Source organism: Hemicordylus capensis, chromosome 2, assembly GCF_027244095.1.
Source record: "Hemicordylus capensis ecotype Gifberg chromosome 2, rHemCap1.1.pri, whole genome shotgun sequence".
In the NCBI taxonomy this organism is placed as follows: domain Eukaryota; kingdom Metazoa; phylum Chordata; class Lepidosauria; order Squamata; family Cordylidae; genus Hemicordylus; species Hemicordylus capensis.
Window position 1 is genome coordinate 377813494 of NC_069658.1, and position 25367 is coordinate 377838860.

The window sequence follows — 25367 nt, forward strand, 5'->3', positions numbered from 1 at the left end:
TTCTTTCACAGAACAAGTGAGATTATGCCTTTATTTGAGTCAATTAAATTTGTATATGCTGGATGAAAGTTTCAGACACACAGAACACTTCTTTAGATATTCCAAGGGGAAAACCTGGCAATCCCGCCCATACATCAGTTATTTCCTTTTCACCCATTACTAGTTTAGTGCAATTCAAAAGCTTGCTTCTAGTATTTAAAACCATGATTTATTATTTATATAGCATAATAAAAGGTGCTTTATAGAATAACAAGCTAAAATGATAGATCCTTGCCCCCCTGAGGAGCCTACAATCTAAATTTTGATGGTAAGAAATGTAAGGGGGAAGAAAGGGTAATAGAAGAAGAAAATGAACAAATACAGTGTCACGTATTTAGACCTTGTTTCAGTTGCAGGTGGTTAAGGGTTAAGCCAACAGCTTCGCCAAAGAGATGGGGTTGAGAAGAGTTTTGAAGCAGGATGGTGCTACAGCAAGGAGAAAGGGAACAGGGAAGATGAGTTGGATCAAGCTAGTGGACTGAATGCCATGATCAGAGGCAGGACCAAGGTAGGGTGGGGCAACACACTACTTGCTCTGTGCTTCCTGAACCATCCTGGAAGTGAAAGTACATATTTTAGAAAAGAGATCATTAGAGCCTTATACTGATGAATAGCAATTTTCTATTCCTTCCAGAATGGCTCAGGGCGGTTTACATTTAAAACAAAACCATTAAAATCAATTAACAGTTAAAACAGAAATGATAAAACAGCATAAAAACAACAACGATTAAACAGTCAGAACAGTTTAAAAACCCTGGAAGGCCAGGCCAAACAGATAAGTCTTAAAAGCTCTCCTGAAGGCCAGCAATTAGGGATGTGCACAGAACCACAGAGGCGTGGTCTGGCACTGGGGGGAGTGTGGCTTTAAGGGCGGGGGTAGTACTTACCCCTCCCACCGCTCTTCCCCCTCCGGCACTTGACTTTGCTGCAAAGTTTTTGGGGTGGCAGAGTTACTCGACGGGCGCATGCATACCGCCAACTTCTACTTGTTACAGAGGATGCAGACAACGATGGGGGCAGGGGCAGCAGGGAGGAACTCTGCTGCCCCAAAAACTTTGCAGCAAAGTCAAGTGCCGGAGGGGGAAGAGTGGCGGGAGGGTAAGTACTACCCCCCGCCCTTAAAGCCACACTCCCCCCCCTGGGCGGACCAGCCAAAGTTCAAAACATTCCGGAGGCCTCTTGCATGGCCCCGGACCGGTTCGGGCACACTCCTACCAGCAATGAATTCAAATTACGGATTTCTGCAGGGAGTGCATTCCACAGCCCAGGAGCAGCTACAGAGAAGGCCCACCTCTGAGTCGCCACTAGACACATTGGTGGCAGCTGGAGATGGACCTCCTCAGATGACCTTAACGTGCAGTGGGGATCATGCAGAAGAAGGCACTCTCTGAGGTAGGGTGGACCCAAGCCGTTCAGGGCTTTAATGGTAATAACCAGCACTTTGTATTTTGCCTGGAAACGTATCGGCAGCTAGTACAGCTGTTTCAAAACAGGCATAGTATGGTCTCTTCGGGTTGCCCCAGAGACCAATCTGGCTGCCACATTTTGAACTAACTGGAGTTTCTGAACTATGTAAAAAGGCAGTCCCACGTAGAGAGCATTGCAGCAGTCGAGCCTGGAGGTTACAAGCTGATGCACCACTGTTGTGAGGTCATTCTCTTCAAGGAATGGATGCAGCTGTCAAATCAGCTGAAGCTGTTAGAAAGCACTCCTGGCCATAGTCTCCACCTGAGATACCAGGGTGAGGCCTGGTCCAGGAGTACTCCCAAGCTCCGTACCTGCTCCTTCCGGGGAGTGTAACCTCATACAGTACAGGGAGATCTAACTCATCCCTCAGATTCTGAACCCCTACAATGAGCACCTCCGTCTTGCTTGGATTCAGTTTCAATTTGTTATCCCTCATCCAGCCCATTACTGTCTGTAGGCAGGCATTTAGGGAATGAACAGTATTTCCTGATGATGCAGATGAAAAGGAGTAGTTTTGGGTGTCATCAGAATACTGATAACACCCAGCACCAAACCTCCTGATGATCTCACCCAGCAGTTTTATGTAGATATTAAAAAGCATTGATGACAGAATGGAACCCTGAGGGACTCCATATAACAGTTCCTGTTCTGAGGAGCAACTGTCACCAAGCTCCACCATCTGGAATCTACCCAAGAGATAGGAGCGGAACCACTGTAAATCAGTGCCCTGTAACCTTAACTCCTCAAGGCGATCCAGAAGGATACCATGGTCGATGGTATCAGATGCCACCTAGAAATCCAAAAGAACCAACAGAATCACACTCCCTCCATCAATTCCCCAGTAGAGGTTATCCATCAGGCTGACCAAGGCTGTCTCAACCCCATAGCCAGCTCTAAAGCCAGTTTGAAATGGGTCTAGATAATCAGTTTCCTCCAAAACCGGCTGGAGCTGGTTTTCATGGCCTGACCAAGGATCACACTCAGAACTCCTTAGTTGCCTCTCTCTACCTCCATCTTGACCCTCTCAATATGCAAAAACCTGACAAAGGAGATGGCATGCCTATATTAGCAGCCCTTCCTCAACAAGATCACTCTGGATGTTGTAAAAGGTAGCTCTGATGCATTCAGCCAGACAGATCATTCGGCATATCTCCAGGGAAGAGACAGAGCTGACAGAGCTCAGAGAACTCATGGGGCAACAAATACACAGTTGTGTTGTCATCAGCATACTGATGATACTCAACCCTACGCTTAGCCTTGAAATCCCTGAGCAGCTGTATTTATATGTTGAACAACATGAGGGACATTGTATTTTAAGTCTCTTGGGAATGACGCATAACCATCCATCATCAACAATTAGCTCCAGTCTTGTAGGAATGACTCAAATCATTGATTGGCAGCTGTCATCACACCAGCAATGTTCCTGAACTGCTATAGCAACAATCCATAATCAACTGCATCAAATGCTGTTGTAGGTTCCAAAACAACCAAGACAGACATATCTTTCCTTGGTGTAGGATCACCAGTAGATTTATAACCAATCTCTATGTCATAGTGAAGAATGGAACACAGACCAAACATTTCCAAAGATATCCAGACATAAGAGAGGAGGAGTTGTTTGTGGGAGGAACATTAATAGATTCAATATGTGGTTGTGTCCAGCTTGCTAGGTGGGAAGGGGACAAAACCTTTTTTAAAGAAAAATTCCATTTAATATAGAAGCAAGCATTTGTCACAGACAATGCTAGGATAACATATGTACTTGTTTTCTTCTGAATGAAATATGTTTCCTAAACAGTTAAGATAATAGAACATGGAGTTGCGGTTCTGTGATTTCAGTTTGGCAAATATGGGGTGTGTGTGTGTGCACGCGTGTGTGCATGTGAGAGGGAGATTGATTAGGCAAGAAGCTAGTTCGGCAGGCTTCAGAGCACCTGGTGACAAAGAATAGATCTAGTGGTGGCAGTGACAGCATGCCGTAGACTCCAAGAACTCTTCTCCTGCGCTTGTTCCCGAGTACCATGTAATCACCTAGATGCTACAAACTCATAGTTTAACATTCAAGTCCTGTCTTTGATTTCATTTTTCAAAAAGCTAACAAGACTCAGCAGACTGCATCTTTGAAAGGTTATCATTCCATTGTAGTTCTGCTGTGACAAATGGAACTTCTGCCAAGCTGTCATTTTAAATCAGGCTTGGGTACCTTTTAGCATTTGGGACACAAATATAAGTGATGGGGTACTGGCATGATAGCACCTTCTCCTAAGGCATGTATACCAAGTCTGTGCTCCAGGGGGAAGGTCCCCTCCATCTGTACTATAAGTGCTGCCCCACTTGCAAAGTGCTGTCCCAAGAAGCTTCCTGGGGTTGCCTAGTTTGTGGCAAAGCCAGTCCTATATCCATACATGGGATACGACGGCTGAACAACAACAACAACAACATCAGATGGAACCAGAGCATGATTTTGTTAGTAGCAAATTATGGGAGCTGCTTTTTAAATGTGCCCTAACCCAAAAAACCTTTCTGGGAAATGGAATACAGCTCATTCTGCTCAACACTCAGCTGAACGAGTTAGTACCCATCTAAGCTGAAGGTGCATCACCAGCTATTGGTTCTCCATTTTAGTGTCTCAATTTGTGAACACGTCCAACTCTGACTTGCATTTGAAATCTGACCCAAGTCTTCCAAATTATAAGTGAAACAGAGATGCTGCTGGGACATAAAATTCCATTATAAAGGAGACCCTAAACCGAGATAAAGGTTTGGATCCAAACAAAGCAAATCAGATGAGAGCCTTGAAGCAGCCTGCTCAGTTTCCCCTCCTTCCTTCCTCTTGCAGCAGCTCGCATACTTTTTTCCTTGCAAGATTGCAGACATGGTTAACTCTTTCAGCAGGAATCCAAGAGTTTGGGCTCATGGTTCTGTGCTTTAATTACTAATTGCACTCATGTGGTGGCTAGTTGCTATCGCCACACATCCAAAAGCCTCAGAAGCCCTGCCTAAGGGAAGCAATGATATGGATGATTGTTCCTCTCTTGTCTATCATTCTGTTAACATAATGTGTTGACATCTCCACACTTGGATCTCCTGGCAGCTGTGCCATAATGTACTTCCCATGCAGAACATTGCCTGCTGGGGCTTCCCCCACAACCCTGTGTCTGGCTTCACAACCAGTACCCGCTACAGAAAGTAATGGCTCCTTGAGAGTCCACCGTCAGATCACGGCAACCCCTCACATCGTTCCCTGCACACTGTGTCCCCTCTTCTCCCTCTCAAAGCAAAGGGAAGAATTAACTGAGGAATAAATCAGTCTGGCAGGAATTACAAAGCAAAAGAGAAACAGTAAAGCCCAGAGTAGTGTGCTGTATCTCAATAGCTTCTGTTCCTTTCCTGGAGAAGTTGGTTGGGGGAGCCCCCTCTACCCACCAAATTACCTCCTGCTCCTCCTCCAAGTGCCTCCTCAAACAAACAAACCCTACCTTAATTGGCAAAACCATTCCTGAGCTACTAAAGCTTTTCCCTTCTTCATGTCCTGCTACTAGGTCTCTCTTCCCTACCTCATCCCCACCATTCATTCATCAAGTCCTACCCTCTCCCTTGGCTCTGTTGGCTTTACAGGTAATAAGTACCCTGAGCAGCGACTATGTTACGTGCAGAACCTAGCACACAGCTGATGCTAAGTGAAGTGTCAAACTAGTAGCAGTCCTTCAGAATATTAGTCTCTGTAACCATTAAACACCATTCTCCTTCCTGACCTAACTAAGGACAGAACTTTGGAATTTTACTTCCAGACCACACCAAATGCTGAGGACAAAGGAATAGGAAGGTACCATGCTAACTGCATTTTATTCATTACTTCAAGGAACTCAGTGGAGGTTTAATCTCACAACAGATCTGGAGTGGCGGGGCGGGGGAGGGGGGGAGAGAGAGACTTGCTCAAGCCACTCAGTAACCTTTATGACTGACTCGGCATTTGAACCTGGGTTTCCCATATCCAAGCCTACTACACAATACTAAACACACCTGTAATTATTATCATTGTTACATTTATATCCCGCTTTTCCTCCAAGGAGCCCAGAGCAGTGTACTACATACTTGAGTTTCTCCTCACAACAACCCTGTGAAGTAGGTTAGGCTGAGAGAGAAGTGACTGGCCCAGAGTCACCCAGCTAGTCTCATGGCTGAATGGGGATTTGAACTCGGGTCTTCCTGGTCCTAGTCCAGCACTCTAACCACTACACCACGCTGGCTCCTCTTATTATTTCCTCTAACAGCAAACTTCATAGCCCCATGTCACCCAGGAGGGCAATGAAACTGACAAACAAGGTGTGGGGCTTCTACATATACAGGGGACCCAAAACTCACCCTGCATTAAAAATTATTATTATTATTATTTACGATTATTATTTATTATTATTTATTCGATTTCTATAGCGCCCTTCCAAAAATGGCTCAGGGCGGTTTACACAGAAAAACAACAAATAATTAAATACAAATAAGATGGATCCCTGTCCCCAAAGAAACATAAGATAAGACACCAGCAAAAGAGCCAATTCTACCAGCCTTCAACAAAGAAAAAAGGGGGATTCACCCAGGCAGCACAGGACAAGGAGCAGCCTGCTACGCTGCTCAGGCTGGAGACTGACTGTACAGCTTGCAACACATCCAGCCCTCAAATCTCCCCACCCTGACCAATCGACAGCACTCTAACCAAGGTTCAGGCATGACTTTGCTGCATATCCAGCCTGGAACTCTCCAGTACAGTGAAGGGAGGGAGTCAGACACTCTCACCTACACTGTATTGCTCATGATGTGGGCTGAATACTCTTCAGGGTCGGCCCCAAAATATTCCCCCTCTATAGTGCATATGGGCTTGGACTCCATCCCCACCATGCTATGTCCACTGCCACTTCCTTCCCTCTAATGATCAGTTTGGGGGAGAATAATATGAGCCGACCTGTGAATCTTTGCAGATTCATTACTTGTAATATCTAGGTTTATATTCTGCTTTTAAAGGGTGTAAAACACTCTATACAGGTACTGATGGCAGATAAGGGAGTTGACTTCAGTCTGATGCCCTCAGGCCCTAGATAGGGCTCACTGCTCTGACCTCAGAACAAGCCTTTTTCTCAAAGCCAAAAGGCTAAACTACCATGAAATTGGGTGACTTTGAGCAAGTCACTAATCGACCTCACAGGGTTGTTGTTGTGACTATAAAAGGGGGAAACATGTATGCCACCCTGAACTCCTTGGATGAAGGGCAGGATAAAAATTATAATAAAAGCAGCAAATGGAGATCAACTCCCTCCACCAACTGTATAGCACAACCAGTTTTGCATTCCCCCTCCAAGAACTCCATGGGCTTGTTTTCCAGTGCTAGGCTGTCTGAGAAGAGCACTAACATGGGGACACAGGGAGGAGAAAGTAGCACTTTAGTGGGGACAAGAACTATACTTGATTCCATGTGCAAGCAAACCATTTGAAATCAATGAGAGAAACCATGGAGCTGCAAATGTCCTCTCCATCCTCTTTGCACACAGGATTCTTCTTACTCCCAGGCCACATCTGACCCGGGTCTATGTCAAGATGCCTCCAGCTGCTGCCTTTATAGACATCAGTCCATCTCCCAGTGTCAAAGGGCAAAGCAGGCTACTCAGCTGGAGACTCTGTGCTGGCAGTTCCCTGGCCCTGAGCTCTGGCTGTTCTTGTTAAGCCAGGGACCTAAGGGGCAGTTGGAAATGCATGCGCTGTGCCTGTATTGGAAGCATCTGTTCCTTCGAGCAGACGGTGAGACAAAAATAATTCACAGTCTCACCGTCTTCATCCAACTGCCTAGGGTTCCTTGAAAGCCAGGCAGCCAATGACTCAGGTTGGCAGGAGCTCAGACTTGCTTTCTAACTTTAGTGGGGGGAGGAAGGAATGTGGATTTAAGAGTCACCCCAACAGCCTGGCATTTCCATCTGGGTCCTTGTTTGCATCATGGATGGTGAATGCATATTGCATACATACAGAGAGAGCAAGGCAATGATTTGGTGGACAGGAACACAGGAAGCTGAAACTGCTGTATACCGAGTCAGGTGCTTGATCCAGCTAAATTCAGTATTGTCTACACTGACCGGCAGTGCTCTCCAAGGTTTCAGGCAGAAGTCTTTCCCAGCCTTACCTGGGCATTTTTCACACAGCAGGCTTTACCAAGTTTACTGCAAAGCTTTACTGTGATTTTGAAGTTGTCCCCCCCCAAACAATGCAAAAAGTGGATTTTTTTTCACCCAGGATATAAATCGGGCTGCACTCTAACGCACCATGAAAAATGTCAATCGTGTGTGAAGTGCTCCCCGATAGCTTGCAGGGACTTTGGGATAAACCTGGCTAACGTGAACACACACCCTCCATTCCAGAGGAGATGTGAGCTAAAAGCCCGTGTGAAAGACACCCTGGAGATGCCAGGGACAGAAACTGGGACCTTCTCCATGCAAGCAGATGCTCTACCACTGAACTACCCCCACCCCCACCCCCTGCACACACACACACACACACACACACACACACACAGGTTTTGGAAGCAACTGGGGTCTCCCCACAGTTCTTGACTCCATTCTAACATAGTCTGGGTAAATCATCCCTCCGGTGGTGCTGCTAAGCAAGATGCCCACCTAGGGGAGGACAAGAGTTACTACTTGCAAGGCAAGATGGACATGTCCACAGTGCAAGAGAGGAGAGAGAGAAAACGGGCACTGGAGTGCAATGTGGGTACCACGGCTTAATCAAGGCTTTCATCTAACCAAACGCAGGAAGTGGTCAAAAAGCGGCATCTCACGGCTCCTTCTTTTTAGTCAGCTGCAGCCATTTGGAACTGAGCATCCAGCCCAGGACTCTTCCCAACACATCAGGTACTGCCCCCCTCCACATGTGGTGCCTACCCCATACTGTGTATACACACAGAAAGCTTATATGGGTGGGTGGAGGAAGTGTGTGTGTGTGTGTGTGGCAGGTGTCTAACATCCATAAGCCTTCATTCCCCAGAAGTCTGAAATGGTGGTTAGATTCAGTCAGCCAGGCCCACCCTTCCAAAGCCCCACATCAGCAGCCACTTCCCGCCCCATGTCCAGAGAGCAGAGGTGCCACGCACTCACCTGTATCGCCTCAGATATTGTTGCTAGCAGCCAGCAAAGAGTTAATGGTGCCAGCTGTGGCGGGCATCGCTCTGTGCCAAACGTCCTGCCAAAGCATCTGAAGGTATATCATAATCCATTGCTGCCTGGAGGGGCCAGGAGGGGGCAGGTAAGGGGGGTGGGAAGGAGGAAGGGTGGCTGGTGGGGGCGCAACTGACAGCCAACCTCAGGGCATGGTGGTACCCTAGACGCCAGTTTGGCACTGAACCAGCCCAGAAAGACGGCGGGCGGGCGGGCGATCAGGAGGGAGGAGGCGGGACGGAGCAGATCCCAAGAGCACTCCAGGGGGAGGGGGGGAGGGAGGGGGGCAGCAAAAGAGACACCCCTTTTGCTGCGAGGGCGGGGAACCGGCAGCCACGCACACAACCCAGAGAGCGCGCGCGCTGCGTTCGAGCCTTCCACGGGGCGACTGGCCGCAAATCAGCTCCAGCCGAGTCTCTTCTCGCTACTTGCTCCCGGCTGGAGCGGGAGGGGGCAACCCGGGTCACCTACCCTGAGCGGGGCCCAGCCGGGCTCCCTCCCTCCCTCCCTCCCTCCCGCTTTTCCTGCTTTGGCTGTGCTGCCACACAGCCAAATTCCCCCTCCCTTCGGCTTTTCTCCTCTCTCTCCCCCCTCCCTCTCCCCCCTCCTCGCACGTGGTTATTAACGAAATAGAACAAAAAAAAAAAAAAAAAAAATTCCTGACAGGAGGAGCCCGCCTTCAATTATTTATGCCGACAACAAACCCAAAACGGTAATTACACACTGCAGCTGCTGGGGCCCCAGGCGGGGCTGGACCCACGGAGGGAGGGAGGGAGGAGAGGAGGGAGCAAGAGGCACCCCCGGCAGCAGCTGGAAAAGGGCAAGGAGGGAGAGGAGGCAACGCATTCTTTCCCCCCACCAACACCAAGCGAGAATCGGACAAAGCCTCGAGGGGGAAACGAGCGTGCTGCTCGGCGGTAGCTGCGGCTCGGTTCGCCCTCTCGGGGGCAGCCAATCTCGGGCGCATATTTGAAACAGGCAGACGCCTCCCGCTTTCTGCACCACACGAGAGGAGAGCTCATAGCGTCTTCTTCGCTCATGCAGAAGGGCGCCTTGGTTGGTAGTCGTCGGAAGGAGCACAGAAGGGTAGGCGAGAGGAGGAGAGAAGGAAATCCCTGCTTTTTAACGCTTCTTTCCGCAGACCCATGGCACCACCAGCCGCGGAACGAAACCTACTGGCTTGACTTGTTGCACGCAGTATGCGGCTAACCCGTGGAACTCATTGCCATGGAATACTCTGGGTCGGGGGAGGCATTTCAGGAAGCTGCAGTAACTGGGGCTTGTTGTCCTTTCAGGATGGAGCGAAGCAGAGTTTGGGGAGCGAAGACATTTATTACAGCCTTGGATTAAATTTCCTTAAACTAAATTTCACCCCCCGTTCCACTGTATTTATTTTTTAAGCGTTTATTATCGGGGCTCGATGTACCAATAGGCAAGCCTAGGCATATGCTTAGGGCCTCAGATGTTTAGGATACAGTATCTCTGAAGAAAGAGAAATCAGCCCTGTGAAAGAACCCGGCTAGAGCCATCTTTATTATATAATGCAGTACAAAATAACCCTTTCCTGATAGGGTCTCCCCCCCCCCCCCCAAAAATCCAGAGCTTCAAAATAGCATCAAAATAATCCAAGTTAAATAGAGCCTTCACAAACTTAAAATCCGGTCCTGTTTCTTGTTACGTTTGCATTGTAACCAGAGTTATAGACATCAAGAATAAGCTCATGTAGGGCACAAGAGGCCAGGCCAATCTTGCCCCACCCTCCTTAAATGGTGCCCTTGAAGGCCAATATTAATAGAAGTGTGTTTTTAAAAGGTATGTAAATTAATAGAATTAACTGGAGATCTGTTGCAGTGCAATTCCATGCTTGCATTATGCCAGTCAAGCATAAAGGCTGATGGTCCTCTGGTTGCCATGCACTATGCACTGATTCTAATCTAATATTTTTCCTCCCTAGAAGGTCTCAGTTTGTAAAGTGTCTAGGGCCTCAAAAAATCTAAAGGAATAAGTGTGGGAAATCTTATTTATTTACTTATTTATTAAATTTATACCCTGCCCAAACTTACGTCTCCGGGTGGCGAACAACAAACATTAAAAAGTATGTTTATCTGGATTTTGCAGAGAAGGGCTATGAACAAGAGACGGCAGAAATTTACTGTACTGTTTGTGGATTTTGCCTACATAATACATTCTGATGCACTATTTCCCACCTAAATTGCTCTTCAGATGTGGAAAGGAAATCTGACATTTAACCAGCTCTAACAATGCATGGGCTGACCAGGAGCTTGGTACATTCTTTCCTCTGTAACCTGTGCTATTGCCACTGTCAGGGATGGTCCTGTGGACTGCATCTTCCAATGGTTTGAATCATGGCTGATCCTGAACAGCTGGGTATCATGGACAGAGTTCTGCTCGGCATCTCCTCAGTGGCTTTGTACCTCTTCCCATGCAATACCTCCTAGATGGAAATCTACAAAAGCCTTCTTGCACAGTTGCCTCCACATCTCTCTGTGGACAGGACCTGCTGTGCTCTGGCTTAAATGAGTAACTTTTGTTTATCTGCTTGAAATCACTCTCAGAAGAACAGAGTACAGGAGGAGACTTGACTGGAGCAGACATCACTAGAATCTTAAAACTGTTTTGGCGCTCCTCCTGCATGCATATAGGTTGCTTCCTTTCTGGTGTATTAGTTCCTAGGTACAGAACATGCATTAAAATGGAGGGTTTTCTCACTGTGGTCTTACATAGTGTTGTCAAGTTAGACCCAGTTCATAGACTAGCTTGTCCCCCAGGAGTGACACACCACAAACACTTGCTGCCGTGCATGGGGTTCTTGGCAGTTTATGCAGCAGGGCCAATCTGTCCTTGAGCCAGAAGCCTTTCCCTTATCTGTAGCTTTGAGAGCTGGGCTGGGAGACCAGGATCCATCAAGGTGGGCCAAAAAATAGGCTTCTGCTCACCATCTGTTACTGGCTTCTCCATACCCCCAGATTTCTTTCTGTTCTGTCTACCCTTCAGCCTCCCAGTGTAGATTTCAGTCCTGAGAGAACCTGCCTTTAGAAACAAAATAATCCATTCAGCTGTCTGGAATAAAAATGATTTTTAGAAAATTGTTCAGCCACAGTATTAATAAACATTTTATAGCAAGAAGCGGTTTCCAGCTTTCCCAGTGATATATATCAGCTGAAATTCAAGGTTATCTAAAGAGTAGCCAAAAAAGCAGAGAAAGAGCCCAGCGATTTGCTATTTACTCTTTGAATGCGATTTGCCTGAATGGAAGCATTTTGCCACTTTCGAGTGGCTAACCTGGAAAGTGCCCAGTGTGAATCTGCTGTTCGTTTCTTTTTTTTAAATGTACACACACAGCACTTCTTTTTTGTTCTGGAAAAGCTCCAAGAAATAACAGCCTTATTATCTAGCATGATGCAGATTGAGGGGATACCTTTCTGAGAAGCCCCATCACCCTTCCCAACATCCCTCTCAGGATCACAATGTTCTTTTTACACAGTCTTGTTTCCTTCCTCCCTAGCTTAAAGGCAAGGCATTTCACAGCTTCCTATTAAGCAACTAACAGGGTTGGACTTGAGCATACTGCTCTGTTTCCAGTGCTTTGCTTGGGAGTATGATAAATGACTCCATGTTAAAGGACACATTTTGTGGAAGGTTTCAATCCAGTAGGAAAACTGTTATGCAGCAGGATCTCAAAGGGCTCAAGGTTGTTTATGATCTGTTTTGCAGGAAGCTGAACAGTGCCTAGTCCTGGTTAAGCTGCTGACAGGTCTCAAATTCCAAAGCTTCATCAGGTTTTAAGTCTATTGTATTTTCTCACTCAGTCTCACCACCTCAAACACCGTGTTCACTTTCAAATGTCTTCCCAGCTGTTCTTCTCCACACATGATATTATCATGTTCAAAAGCCTTTAAACCAATGGACATTGCCACATCTTGTGGCAGTGAATCTTTTAAATTCATGTTGTGTTATGTGAAGAAGTACTTTCTCTCTGTGTGTGTCTGGATCTACTACCAATCAACTTCAGTAAATGACCCCAAGTTCTAGTATTTGGGGGGCTCTTTCAGGCTACATTTTCCACACCATGCATAATTTTATGAATCTCTATCATGTTCCATTTTAGTTGGATGGAATTTGGACTAAGTTAGTCATGACTAAACACCATTTAAATAAATGAGATAAATCAGTTAAGACATCTCAATAATTTCAGTGGCATTTAGTCATCAACAACAGTATCCTGCCCATTATTATTTTTTCCAAATTAGAAAGAACCCTACCACCTCTCATTGTAGGGAAGGTGCTCCAGTCCTCTGACCATTTTGGTTGTCCCTTTGTGTACCTTTTCGAGCTCTACAATAAGACTGTTGATATGATCATTTGGGGGTGGGTTAGAGAGCTCCTATCCCACTAGCAGCATACAAGCAAAACCTGTTTGGGTCAGCAAAACCAGAAAACACATGAGTAAACCAGGCCTGGCATCCATTGTTGAAATCAGGAGCTGATAGATCTCCATGGCTTCCCAGCATGCTTTGTGTTGCCAGTAGACTGGAAAGCCTCATTACATCAGCAGCTGCCCTCTGGCTACAAAGGAGCATAAAGGCGGGCTCAGCCCTGCTGAAGCTGAACCTGTCACCTGGTGCTCCTGTGTAACAGGTGCTCCTGTGGGGAGGAGCACCACCATTGCAGGAAGCTGCAGGGGGCGGTGGAGAGTAGGTAAGGACCTGCTCTTCTTTTTAAAGATCCCACTCACCGCTTCCCCAGCCCTGCGACACGGAGCCGGTTCGGAGCTCATCCAAACTGGTTTGGCACCAAACCTATGCATGAACCTTGGTTTGTGCACATTCCTAATAGCCGCATCCCTCTATTTTTCCCAGGCCTGCTGCATCCTGGTGACTGGATAGAAGAGGTAAGTGGATCCATACAGCCAGAAAAGCAAGGTAGGAGAGCTCTTCTCTCCTTTTATCTTGATTAAGCTGGGCTTTACCTTGGTGCAAAAGCTGGGCTATCTTGCTTTGAGCAACCTGAGTTGGAGGGATTTTCATGAGTTTAAACAATCATGCAAACCAGGGTAGAATGCCTCCTACCGTGATTTTTATGATTGTGTGAACAGGCCTATAATCTATTAGATGGGGTGACCAAATCTGTGCTTGGTTTTCCAAGTGTGTGGCTACACCATAGATTTTTATAAGGGCATTACAAAATGGGCAGTTTTAGTTTTAATCCCTTTCCTAGCATGTATTCACCTTTTTCTCAGTTGTACACCCTGGGTTACTTTTGCTGAGCTACTCAAAACTACCCCAGGATCTCTCTCCTGGTTAGTCACCACCGATTCTGACTCTGTTGGTTTAAACAGCACCATTGTGCATCATTTCTACCAGGCCTGCACAACATAAGGCCCTGGGGGCCAGATTTGGCCCACAGGGACTTTTTTGCTAGCCCCCAGATAGAAATATCCTGCAGCAACACAACAGGAGCCAGAGAGGAGAGGACTTGGCATTTATTTGGGGCTGGCATGCACTCCGGGTGCCCTGCTGAATGAGCAGGGAGAGAGCCTATATTCCAGTCACTATCCTTGGTTAAAATTGTGTTTGTGTGTGGGGTGGTGGTGGTGATTTACAAGTTGCAAATACTTGCTTTCATTAATATTGTTAGTTAATTTGAATATAAAAATGTGCTGAAAATGGACCTTGGCCCCTGCACACTAAGTCATGGTTGATTCTGGCCCACTGGGGCACTGGAGTTGTGTACCACAGATTTATACTTACACTGAACTGCATTTGGCTATTTATTTATTTATTTATTTATTTATTTATTTATTTATTTGATTTATATACCGCCCTTCCAAAATGGCTCAGGGCGGTTCACAGCATAATAAAAACAATTAAAACAAATTAACAATTAAAGTCAAACTATTAAAACACAATAAGACCAATAAAACAGCTAAAAGCCCTGAAAATCAGGGCAACAATTTAAACAAATTAAAACAGTTAATCATTTAAAACCCTGGAAGGCCAGGCCAAATAGGTAGGTCTTAAGGGCTCTCCTGAAGGACAGCAATGATCTCAAATTATGAATTTCTGCCGGGAGTGCATTCCACAGCCTAGGAGCAGCTACAGAGAAGGCCCTCCTCTGCGTCGCCACCAGACGAACTGGTGGCTACTGGAGACGGACCTCCTCAGATGATCTTAAGGTGCGGTGGGGATCATGTAAAAGAAGGCGCTCTCTTAGATAACTCGGACCTAAGCCATTCAGGGCTTTAAAGGTAATAACCAGCACTTTGTATTTTGCCCGGAAACATATCGGCAGCCAGTGTAGCTGCATCAAGACAGGCATAATATGGTCTTTCCAGGTTGCCCCAGAGACCAACCTGGCTGCCGCATTCTGAACTAACTGAAGTTTCCAGACTACATACAAATGCAGCCCCACGTAGAGTGCATTGCAATAGTCAAGCCGGGAGGTTACCAGCTGAGGCACCACTGTTTTGAGGTCATCCTCTCTGACGAATGGGTGCAGCTGTTGAATCAGCCGAAGCTGATAGAAAACACTCCTGGCCATGGCCTCCACCTGAGATACCAGGGTAAGGCCTGGGTCCAGGAATACTCCCAAGCTGCACACCTGCTCCTTTTGGGGGAGTGTAACCCCATCCAGCACAGGGAGATCTAACTCATCCCTCAGATTCTGAGCCCCCACAATGAGCACCTCCATCTTGCTTGGATTCAGCTTCATTTTGTTATCCCTCATCCAGCCCATTACTGCCTGTAGGCAGGCATTTAGAGAATGAGTGCCATTTCCTGAAGATGGAAAGGAGAAGTAGATTTGGGTGTCATCAGCATACTGATAACACCCAGCACCAAATCTCCTGATGACCTCACTCAGCAGTTTCATGTAGATATTAAAAAACTTTGGTGACAGAATGGAGTCCTAAGGGACTCCATATAGCAGCTCCCGTTTTGAGGAGCAACTGTCACCAAGCTCTACCATCTGGAATCTACTGAGAGATAGGAGCGGAACCACTGCAAAGCTGTGCCCCCTATCCCCAACTCCCCCAGGCAATCCAGAAAGATACCATGGTCGATGGTATCGAACGCCGCCGAGAGATCCAGAAGAACCAGCAGAGTCACACTCTTTCTGTTGATTCCCTGGTAAAGGTCATCCATCAGGCCAACCAAGGCTTTCTCAACCCCATAGCCAGCCCTAAAGCCAGTCTGAAATGGATCTAGATAATCAGTTTCCTCCAGGACTGCCTGGAGCTGGTCGGCCACCACCCTCTCAATTACCTTGCCCAACCAAGGGAGGTTGGAGATTGGCCTGTAACTGTCCATCACTAAGGGATCCAAAGAAGGCTTCTTTGGAGTGGTCTAATCAATCCCTCCTTCAAACAAGGGGGCACCCTACCCTCCCTCAGTGATGCGTTTATGATATTAACTAGGCCACCTCCAACAATGTCCCTGCTAGACAGAAGCAGCCAAGTCGGGCAAGGATCCAGAGAACAGGTGGTAGGCCTCACCGCCCCAAGCAGCTTGTCCACATCCTCGGGAGTCACAGATTGAAACTGATCCAGTCTAATACTGCAAGAGGGATTGCTGGACACCTCCTCCATAGACCCTGCAAAAACAGTGGAGTCCAAGTCGGCCTGAATACAGGAGATCTTGTCTGCAAAAAAACCATTAAAGGCATCACAGCAGAACAACCCTGGGGATTGATTTGAAGTAGAAGGAGCAGAAATCAAACTCCTCACAACCTGGGATAGCTCTGCTGAGAGCAAACCTGCAGCCGCAATGCGCGCAGACCAAAAGCTCTTTTTTGCTGCATGTACCGCGACCGCATAACTCTTCAAATGGGTCACAAGCTGTATCCTGTCAGATTCGAACCGAGTTCTCCTCCACTTGCGCTCTAGTCGCCTACCCAACCGCTTCAGCCCCTGCAACTCCTCAGTATACCAAGGGGCCATTTTTGAAGCAGGTTGGAAGGGACATTTAGGAGCAATCATGTCTACTGCCCTGATGAGTTCCCTGTTCCAGGTTCCCACCAGGTCATCGAAAGAATCACCAGCTGCACCAATGTCAGAATCCTCCAAGGCCTTTTGAAATCTCACTGGGTCCAGCAGCCTTTTCGGACGGACCATCCTAATAGGGCCACCACCCCTGCAGGGGTGGATTGCGGCTGTGAGACCAACCTTAACCAGGTAGTGGTCCGTCCATGACAATGGGGAAACCACTGGATCCCCCACCTACAGAACACCCCCCTGATCCAAACAAAAGACCAAATCAAGTGTGTGGCCAGCAACGTGAGTTGGTTCAGAAACTAATTGGGATAGGCCCATAGTTGTCATGGCCGCTATGAACTCCTGAGCCGCACCAGACAAGCCAATCCCAAAGTGGATATTGAAGTCCCCCAGCACTAAAAGTCTAGGATACTCCAACACCAACTCCGCAACCAGCTCCGTCAGCTCAGTTAGGGAGTCGGTTGGGCAGCGGGGTGGACGGTACACCAACAGAATCTCCAATCTATCCCTAGTTCCCAGTTCAGCCAGTTTGAAGCCATCACTTTGGAGCTCTGCCATTTGTTTTGCTTTTCACCATCTAGAATAGTTTATGTCCTCTGCAAGCCTGGTCATCCCTAACTCCAGATCATTTATGAGCAAGTTTAAAAGCACCTGTCCCAAAACAGATCATTAGGGCAGTCCTTCTTTCTTCCCTCCATTGTGAGAACTGCTTTCTGCTCTTTAACCAGTTACTGATCCATAAGAGGACCCATTTTCTTATCCCATGACTTCCAAGTTTGGTTAGGGATTTTTGCCAAAAGCCTTTTAGACGTCCATGTCATCTGTCATATCACCCCATCCACATGCTTGGTGATATTCTTAACAAATTCCAAAAGCTTAGTAAGGCAATACATGTGGGGGTGGGGGCAGAAACCATGCTGATGCTTCTGCAGTAAGACTTGTTTTTCTACATGTTTAATAATTGTATCTTTAAAAATGCTTTCCACCAATTTAACTGGAACAGGCATTAAGTTAACTGGCCTGTAGCTTCCTGGATTCTTTCCTTTTAAAAAAACTGGCGTCATGTTGTCAAGAAAGTTATCAGCAACAAGCAAATCATCAGCATCATTGGTGACTTCTATGGCCAGATGATATAGCTGAAGGAGTTGGGATCTACCAAATTGGAGTAGGCAACCCTGGCTCTCCAGCCGTTGAACTACAGCTCCCATCATTCCTAGCCAAAATCTGTGGCTGGAGATGATGGGAGTTGTAGTTCAACAACAGCAGGAGAGCCAAGGTTGCCGTCCCCTGCACCACTTGATAAATGATGTCAATACACAGTCATTAGTGGTTTATACTCTTTTTTTGTTTGTTTTTTAAATAAATTTTATTAGTTTTCAAAATACAAAGATACAAAGGTGAGGGAGAAAAATGAAAATAATATAAGAGCAAAAGAATAGGATGCATCTCCAAACTTACAATATCCACGAATAAAAACAGTTTTGCATAATTATTTTGCAAACTTATTATCCACAAATAAAGTACAATCTTATCATCAGAGTTGTCTAATCCGACCAAACGTCCTTTTTAAGCAAAATCCAAAGGAAAAGGTATGATAACAAAAAAGTGGCAACTGTGTCAGTTATGAGCTTCAAATTAAACCTGAATCTCATTTATAACATTCAGGTATCTAGCATATTATCTACCAGAAAGTATTAAATGATTGCATCAAGGCAAACTGAGAAGAGGAAGAGGAAGAAGAAGAGGAGCAAGAAGAATATAATAATTAATTAATTAATGATAAAGGAAAGCGGCGGAGTGAAGTCATCTGTAATTAAAAACAGTTTTTCTCTAAACAATTTGGTTGTTTTTTTTAAAGTAAAAGACTACCAAAAATGTGGCAAAAACTTTGTTTAGAAGCCAATCGGATTAATTGGAAATAGAAAATACCAGAGCGGAAAAGTAACAAAGGTATTCAGGTTAGTAAGTATAGGAAACGTATTTCCTACTAGACAAAGAAAAACTAGTGATTCACATTCTTGTAAATGGCTATTTTTCTCCCTCAATCCATAGCATTATATTTTGTACACAACTTATCATTTCTACTTAAATCTAGTTCTATTCAAGGAACTAATCAATTAGGTTAAGAAATTTTTTTGCAAAACTACTAGCCACAAACAAAACATAACTTTAAAAATAATTGCAAATGGAAAGTTAAACTTATAGTTAGTAAAACTACTGGACTACTTAGTGGAGTACTTTTGGAAGGCAGATTGCAGAGAAACTGGATAGAGAGAAATGCAAAGCAGAATAGTGGAAAATAAGATTCCTAAAGCAGAACCACAATTTTCAGACTCATGAATACAATGAGCTGTCACAAATATCTAGACTTAAAAATAGGTTTTAGTACAAACTGATATACGAAAGGGTAGTAAATCATCAGAACCAAAATCATGTTTTCCCAAGAGTTCTGAAGGAATGGTACCAGTTATGAGTCTATTGTAGACTATTGTGTTATATGCATTCAAAATGTTCATAGTTTTGTGACTGCATCCATTTGAAGTGAGTTATCTTTATATTATGCCTTAGAAAACTCAAAACCCCACATGCTGTTACTCTCAAGAAATTGATACAATAAAGGAAATATCTACTGTATCTTTGATATGAGAGACTCATATAACATGGGTACAAATTAATACATTCACTATTATGATTTAATATATTTGTATACTAATATTTTAAATTTAAAAATTTCAAGGTATTGTGCAAAAAAAAAGTATAAAACAAAGAATTACATTCTGGACTGGCTGAAGTTTCCAAGACTATTGGAAATTCAGAGTTCCTGCAGCTGCTTTAAAAAGGAAAGGAAAACCTTGAAAAATCCAATCCCATTATCTTCTATGTAACATGTTGTATGGCCCTGTGTTACTAGACTTGCTCGCTAGTCCATTTTGGCTGCTTCAGTATACCCTTCAAACAAGAGAAATGTAGCCATTTTTCCTCGCCTACTTGAAAGAGAAGCTATAGCTGGCTGCATTCCAAAACTGATGGGTCATTCTGATAAGGTGTTTCCCCATTGTGTCTTCTGGGCTTTCCAGTTACCCACTCAACAGCAGTAAATACTTCCATGTTGGGCAGAGTTCACTGAAACTAAATAAAGACTGTTTTGCAAAGCCACCAGCAGGGGGAGCAGTCTTGCAAAAACTCCACAATGGGGAAATACAGCTACTTATTTGCACCGCACATGCAACATTGTAGGACTGTAACAGTGGCACTAAAATCCAAAGTGAGGTATCAGAAATGTGAACGGCACCTTGCTGTCATCGCAGGGACTGCAGTGTCACAACACAGGAAGTACAGAAGCACACTTTGCAGATCCGTAGTGACACTGTGGTAAGGGTTAATCTGGAAAGCGCCCTGGTCACTGCAAGACTGTAGCAGACTAAAGGAAATGTCCCTCTGGCTGCATCTGAGCACAGGAGCAGATCTGATCTATGGGCAAAGTGAGCGGTTCTCATGTTAAATTTCTCAGTCAGCCATGTTGTCTCTGTCGCAGAGTTATTACTTATATTCTTTAAGTAATTGCACAGGAAGCTTGGCTTTAGTTGCAGGAAACAGCATGAATATTTATTATTACTTAAGCACTAACTAACAAACAGTCTATTATGCATGTGAGAGGGAACTTCTCAGTTTGAATTCTAGGCAACAAGTAAGAAGGCTAACAGAAACTCAGACTCCACCCCAAAGCCTAAACACACACACATCGGAGGGACTAGGCTAATCAGAGGGACTAGGCTGATTGACTCCCCAGACAGCCAATTAGAGTGTCCAGAGGGTGGGGAAATCTTTTTCATGTAGCTACTCAGAAGAATCCAATCACCACTTTGGTTAGAGAGCAGGTAGGCTATCTGTCTGGCTGTTGGTAAGTCTGATCTTTTGCTGACTTCTTTGTGTTTGTTTGGAGGGGAGGAATCAATATCTGCTTCTTTCCATTGCTCTTTTAATTGATCTGCATAAAAAGCATTGCAGCCCATTCCCAAAATGACATGCCATAAAACATTGAAAGGAACAGCAATAGTTTGGACCAGTATTTCTCAACCGCCGGTCTGCAGACCAGTGCCGGTCCATGAGGCGTTGGGTACCAGTCCACGAGGCATCACTAATACCCCCCCCCCAAAAAAAAAACCAATTTCAGGCAGGCGGGGGTTGCCATCAGGAGCTCTCTGAAGCTCATTTCAAGACAGCCCTTGCTGCTGGATAATGTTCAAAAATGAACATTCTCCAGTAGCGAGGGCTGCCTGCCTAGAAATGAGCTCTGGAGAGCTCACCTGGGCTTTGTGGACCCTGGGCTCCACCCGCTTTGCGCATGACATCACTGAGGGTAGGGGTGGCGGTAAGGAGGGTGACCCCTTTACTAACTGCTGGTCCAGGAAACTGTGCACAAAGAATGTACTGGTCCATGACTCCAAAATCTTTGAGAAACACTGGTTTGGATTAATTAGATTAGAAACTGGCATAAGAAGCCAGAAAGTTCTTTTAGGGCATATGCATAGATTTCTGAGTCCAAATTGCTTTTCAAATAATTGCAGAAGTGGCTTTCCATGTGGGTGCAGTGTAGAGAAGGAATGGATTATGTTAGATGGAAAATCATTTTAAAAATCCATTTCCTGTGCAGAGAGGTAACCAAGTTTTTTTCTCTGGATTGTGGCCAGTATCTGCAACATTAATGTCCACTGGGGGTTATGGTTCATTGGTCAAGGATTAATGAAATGATCTCTATTAAAAAAAAACATACGTTGCTTGCTAGGATGGACACCCAGGCTAAGTGGTGGGCACCCAAGGTAGGCAGAGAGCGGCACCTAGCTGTTCAGCAGGTATGGAGTAGAGAAAGGGTGTCCACATGCATCTTTGCTTCCCATGGTGTCCTTTAAATTACAGGAGATGGTCATGGCTGCAGTAAGCATCAAGGAAAAACCTGTGTTTTTTCTATTTTTTATGTATGCATTTTTTAAATAGGCAGGCTAGTTTCTGCTTTACCTGTGGCTTATATAGATGTATTCACTTTTACATGTATAGCCTGTGTTTCCTCTAAGAAGCCAAGAGTGGTTCACATGGTTACAATTTTTCTCCCAACAGCTCTATGAGAAAGGTTATGCTGAGAGATAAGTGACTGTCCCAGAGTTACCCAGTGAGTTTCATGGCTGAATGAGGATTTGAACTTGGATTTCCCCAGTCTAGTCCAGCACACTTACCACTGTAGCACTCTGGCTCAGAGTTCTTTCTTGTTGTTGTTGTTGTTGTTGTTGTTTGTTGTTGTTTATTATTAGTATCCATTTTTGAAATAATCAGGCAGACAAGACTGCCCTGGTAACTTCAGAATGCATTTACTCTCTATAGAAGTAGCCTTTTGTAACTGGTTTGTGCTTTACTTGTGGCGTGTACAGTGTGTGAGTGTGTTTGCGCACGTACACATGCTTGTGTTTTGATTCTGCCATGTTATACAAATCTACACACTACTGTAGTCCTGTTAAGCACTATAAAGCAACTGATGTTTTCCATATTTCTCTGTATCTCTGCTGATGAGCAATTGAGATTTGTGTGCTTGTGTGTGTGTTTGTATTTTGATCCCACTCATTAGCTACAAATCTACATGTTGCCAGTTATTGCTAAGGCACCGACCTAGTCTTGGTTCAGCGTCTGCAGATGCCCACAATCGGCTTCACCTCTCACTAGCTGTGGCTCCACCCATCACCTGCCCTGCCTAGTGCGCGCGCACACACACACACACACCCCAGTACTAGGAATCACCAGCTGCCATTGTTTGAGCATATACAGAGAGATTTGGGGCAGACCAAATAAGAAAATCAAAAAAGACAAAAGCAATGCTAGGTCTCTTCTTCCCATAGTTCGCCACGTGCTTGAGCCAACTGGAGAGAAGGACCCTAACTATAGCAGGTAGCTATGAAAAATGGCTCTCCTCTCTCTCTTTCTTTTACCCTCAAACCTCTGTCCCCTTCCCAGCGCTAATGTTCTTCAGGATTAACCTCTCTTTCTTCACTTTCTGTACCCCATTACCTCTCAATAAAGCAACTCTTTCTTTTCAAGAACACATGAACGCCTTTCTTTTGTCCTTTCCAAGGCATCCGTGCCACAACCAACTTTCCCAAAGTTGGTTAAGGTTAATATAGCTGTTGGCTGGTGCTAATTTCCCCCATTTTGAGCAAAGCATAGCTAGGAAGGGTGGTTACTGCCACACTTTCATGCAGACCCATTAACACCTGGGGTGTTCCATCTTCCACCCAACAACTGACAACAGTGTGATTCATTTTAGCTAAAAGAGAGAAAACAGTGCAGAATGCTCCCCCTTCCCCTTTGGCTATGTCACCTTAAGTGGCACAGCGGGGAAATGCTTGACTAACAAGCAGAAAGTTGCCTTGCGCTGGTACTATATCAGGCAGCAGCAATATAGGAAGATGCTGAAAGGCATCATCTCACACTGCACGGGAGGAGGCAATGGCAAACCTCTCCTGTATTCTACCAAAAGAAAACCACAGGGCTCTGTGGGCACCAGGAGTCGAAATCGACTTGACAGCACACTTTACTTACTGCTCAGCAAAGCCAGAATTCCAGGATGCTGGCTAAGATGCATTTTGCCCCTCCTTTTAAGTTTTCATTTGCTTCATTTATTTTTATAAAATGAATATATCTTGTCTATTAGTTTTCAGGCAGCTAACAAACTACAAGCTGCAAATACATTGTTTAAAAAGTCAATAGCAGCAGCATAGTTAAAATACCATGCCAGTATCGCCACAGAATAAAATCAAACTCAGCTGATGTTTAAAAATGCCTCGGAAAACAAGAAGATCTTTGCCTGGCAAAGGACATCAGAGTGGGTGCCAGGCAAGCTGCTCGGAGGAAAGCATTCCACAAGTGCTGAGGAGAGCACAGTCAAGAAGGTCCTGTTGCCACTGGCTATCTCCAGAGTGGGGAGGCACCCAGAGAAGGATCACAGTGATTATCTTAGTGCACAGACAAGTATATGCAGTCTTCAGGTATGCAGGTCCTGAGCCCCCAGCGCTCCAATTGTGCTCAGAAACAGACCAGCAGCCAGTGAAACTGTTTCAAGGCTGGCAAAATGTGTTCCCTGGACTCAGGGGTGGCTCCCTCATGAGGCTAGGTGAGGCAACAGCCTCAGGCAGCAAGTGTGCCAAGCAGTGGGTGCAGGCATCTTGCCCCCAGTTGTCATCCCATCTCAACTCTGCTGCTGTTGCTCCATAGTTAGGCTCCCCCCCCGCCACCTTGCCACTCCACCCCTGTCTCTTTCTAAGGGTTGTTTGTTTTTACACAATGCCATCACTCCTTGACATTAGGGCTGACCCACTAGTGGCTCAAAGTATTTGTGTATCTTCATCATTCCAAGGTTTGGAACTTTCAGTAGAACGCCAGGTACTATATACTGACATAACTACCAGAGTGTAGAGTGTTGTAAAGGGGTAGATGTCAAGGGTTGCTTCGTGGCAGTAGATGCTGGAGAATGCTTGCTCCATATAAGACATGGATATTGATTAGTTTATGTTCGAAGTGTTTCCCTCCTGTGTGAGGGAACAGGGCATTTCTTGAAACAAAGGAAATGTTTCACAACGAATCACTGAAAGCAATCATCTGAATAGAGATGGGAGTGGGATACATCACACTTTCTTGCACAACTTCATGCAGTCTGTTTGCAGGAGCTTTACACCTGCTCACACCCCCACCTCCATAGGGAAGAGCAATTGTGGACAAGCCCAGCCGTTGTGGTGTTGGAGTTCCCAGTATAACAGCCACACATTTACATACAATGGATGCTCACTAGATGTGACTCATCAGGAGAGAAAAGTTGGAACTGAGAAGGAGGGCCTTGTGTAGGTTTGCAACTTCCATGCAGCCAGTCTTGGCTCAGCCTGGCCTTATCAGTGCAGCCACTATTGGTGGTGCTTGAGGTCTGGACCTGGTGCCTCTCTCCTGTTAACTTACAGCTAGAGCCATCTCCAGCCTGACTTCTCCTACTGCAGCTCTGTGGCATCAGAGGTAGTAAGAAGCAAATGAATTCCCTCAGGTTTGTTCACAGGCTATGCCATGTTCTGGTAAAGTGTAGGAAACTCCGTGTGGGGTGTATGCATGGAGGGAGGGTCTAGAACCAGTACAGAGCTTTTGTATTATTTCTAACTCTGGGCAAAAGCAGTCGCTAGGAGAGCCAGAAAGTGCCATGTCCCGTTTTGCGATCTTCCCCTTCAAGTCCTCTTCATGAATGAATGTGATAGCACACCCAGGCAGGGTTGCTAGATGGGAAACTGGAGATCTGTGCTATGCTGTCGAATTCCCAGATGCAACAGGAGACAAGACACCAGCGGCTTCTCCTATCCATCCTGCCCCTGGTGCCCCCCTTTCCTGCCGGAGCAGCATCCAGGCGTACCAGACCACAGCAGGGCCGGACTGGGGGCACTGAGAGGGCGGTGGGATGTATGTGGGGAGGGTGCCGGGTTTTGAGCAGAATGGGTAATTAAGGGTGGGAGTTGGGGCGCAGGAGTACCCTGTGAGTGCACTGGGAATATGCCCTGTTGTCCGAGCCTGCACCACAGCTGGGGGAGGGACAGATAAAAGGACAAGGGAAGGAACTGTGGGAGAAACATCAGTTGCCT

The 25367-nt window shown here is 45.7% G+C and overlaps 1 protein-coding gene across 10 annotated transcripts in view; it reads right to left on the reverse strand.

Annotated features, from left to right (window-relative positions):
- CACNA1A (calcium voltage-gated channel subunit alpha1 A) overlaps nt 1–9178 on the reverse strand; it is a 401410-nt gene extending 392232 nt beyond the window's left edge. For 3 of the 10 annotated variants that reach the window (XM_053290753.1, XM_053290758.1, XM_053290750.1), the window contains exon 1: nt 8640–8940. Coding sequence is in view for 1 of the 10 variants with exons in the window: in XM_053290759.1 (XP_053146734.1) it covers nt 4986–5003 (18 nt within the window). In the remaining 9 variants the exon portion in view is untranslated. Of the gene's footprint in view, nt 1–4985; nt 5014–8639 lie in introns of those variants that run through there. The other 7 variants (XM_053290757.1, XM_053290752.1, XM_053290754.1 and 4 more) reach the window with 5 other exon arrangements.
- Nucleotides 9179–25367: the final 16189 nt, after the last annotated feature.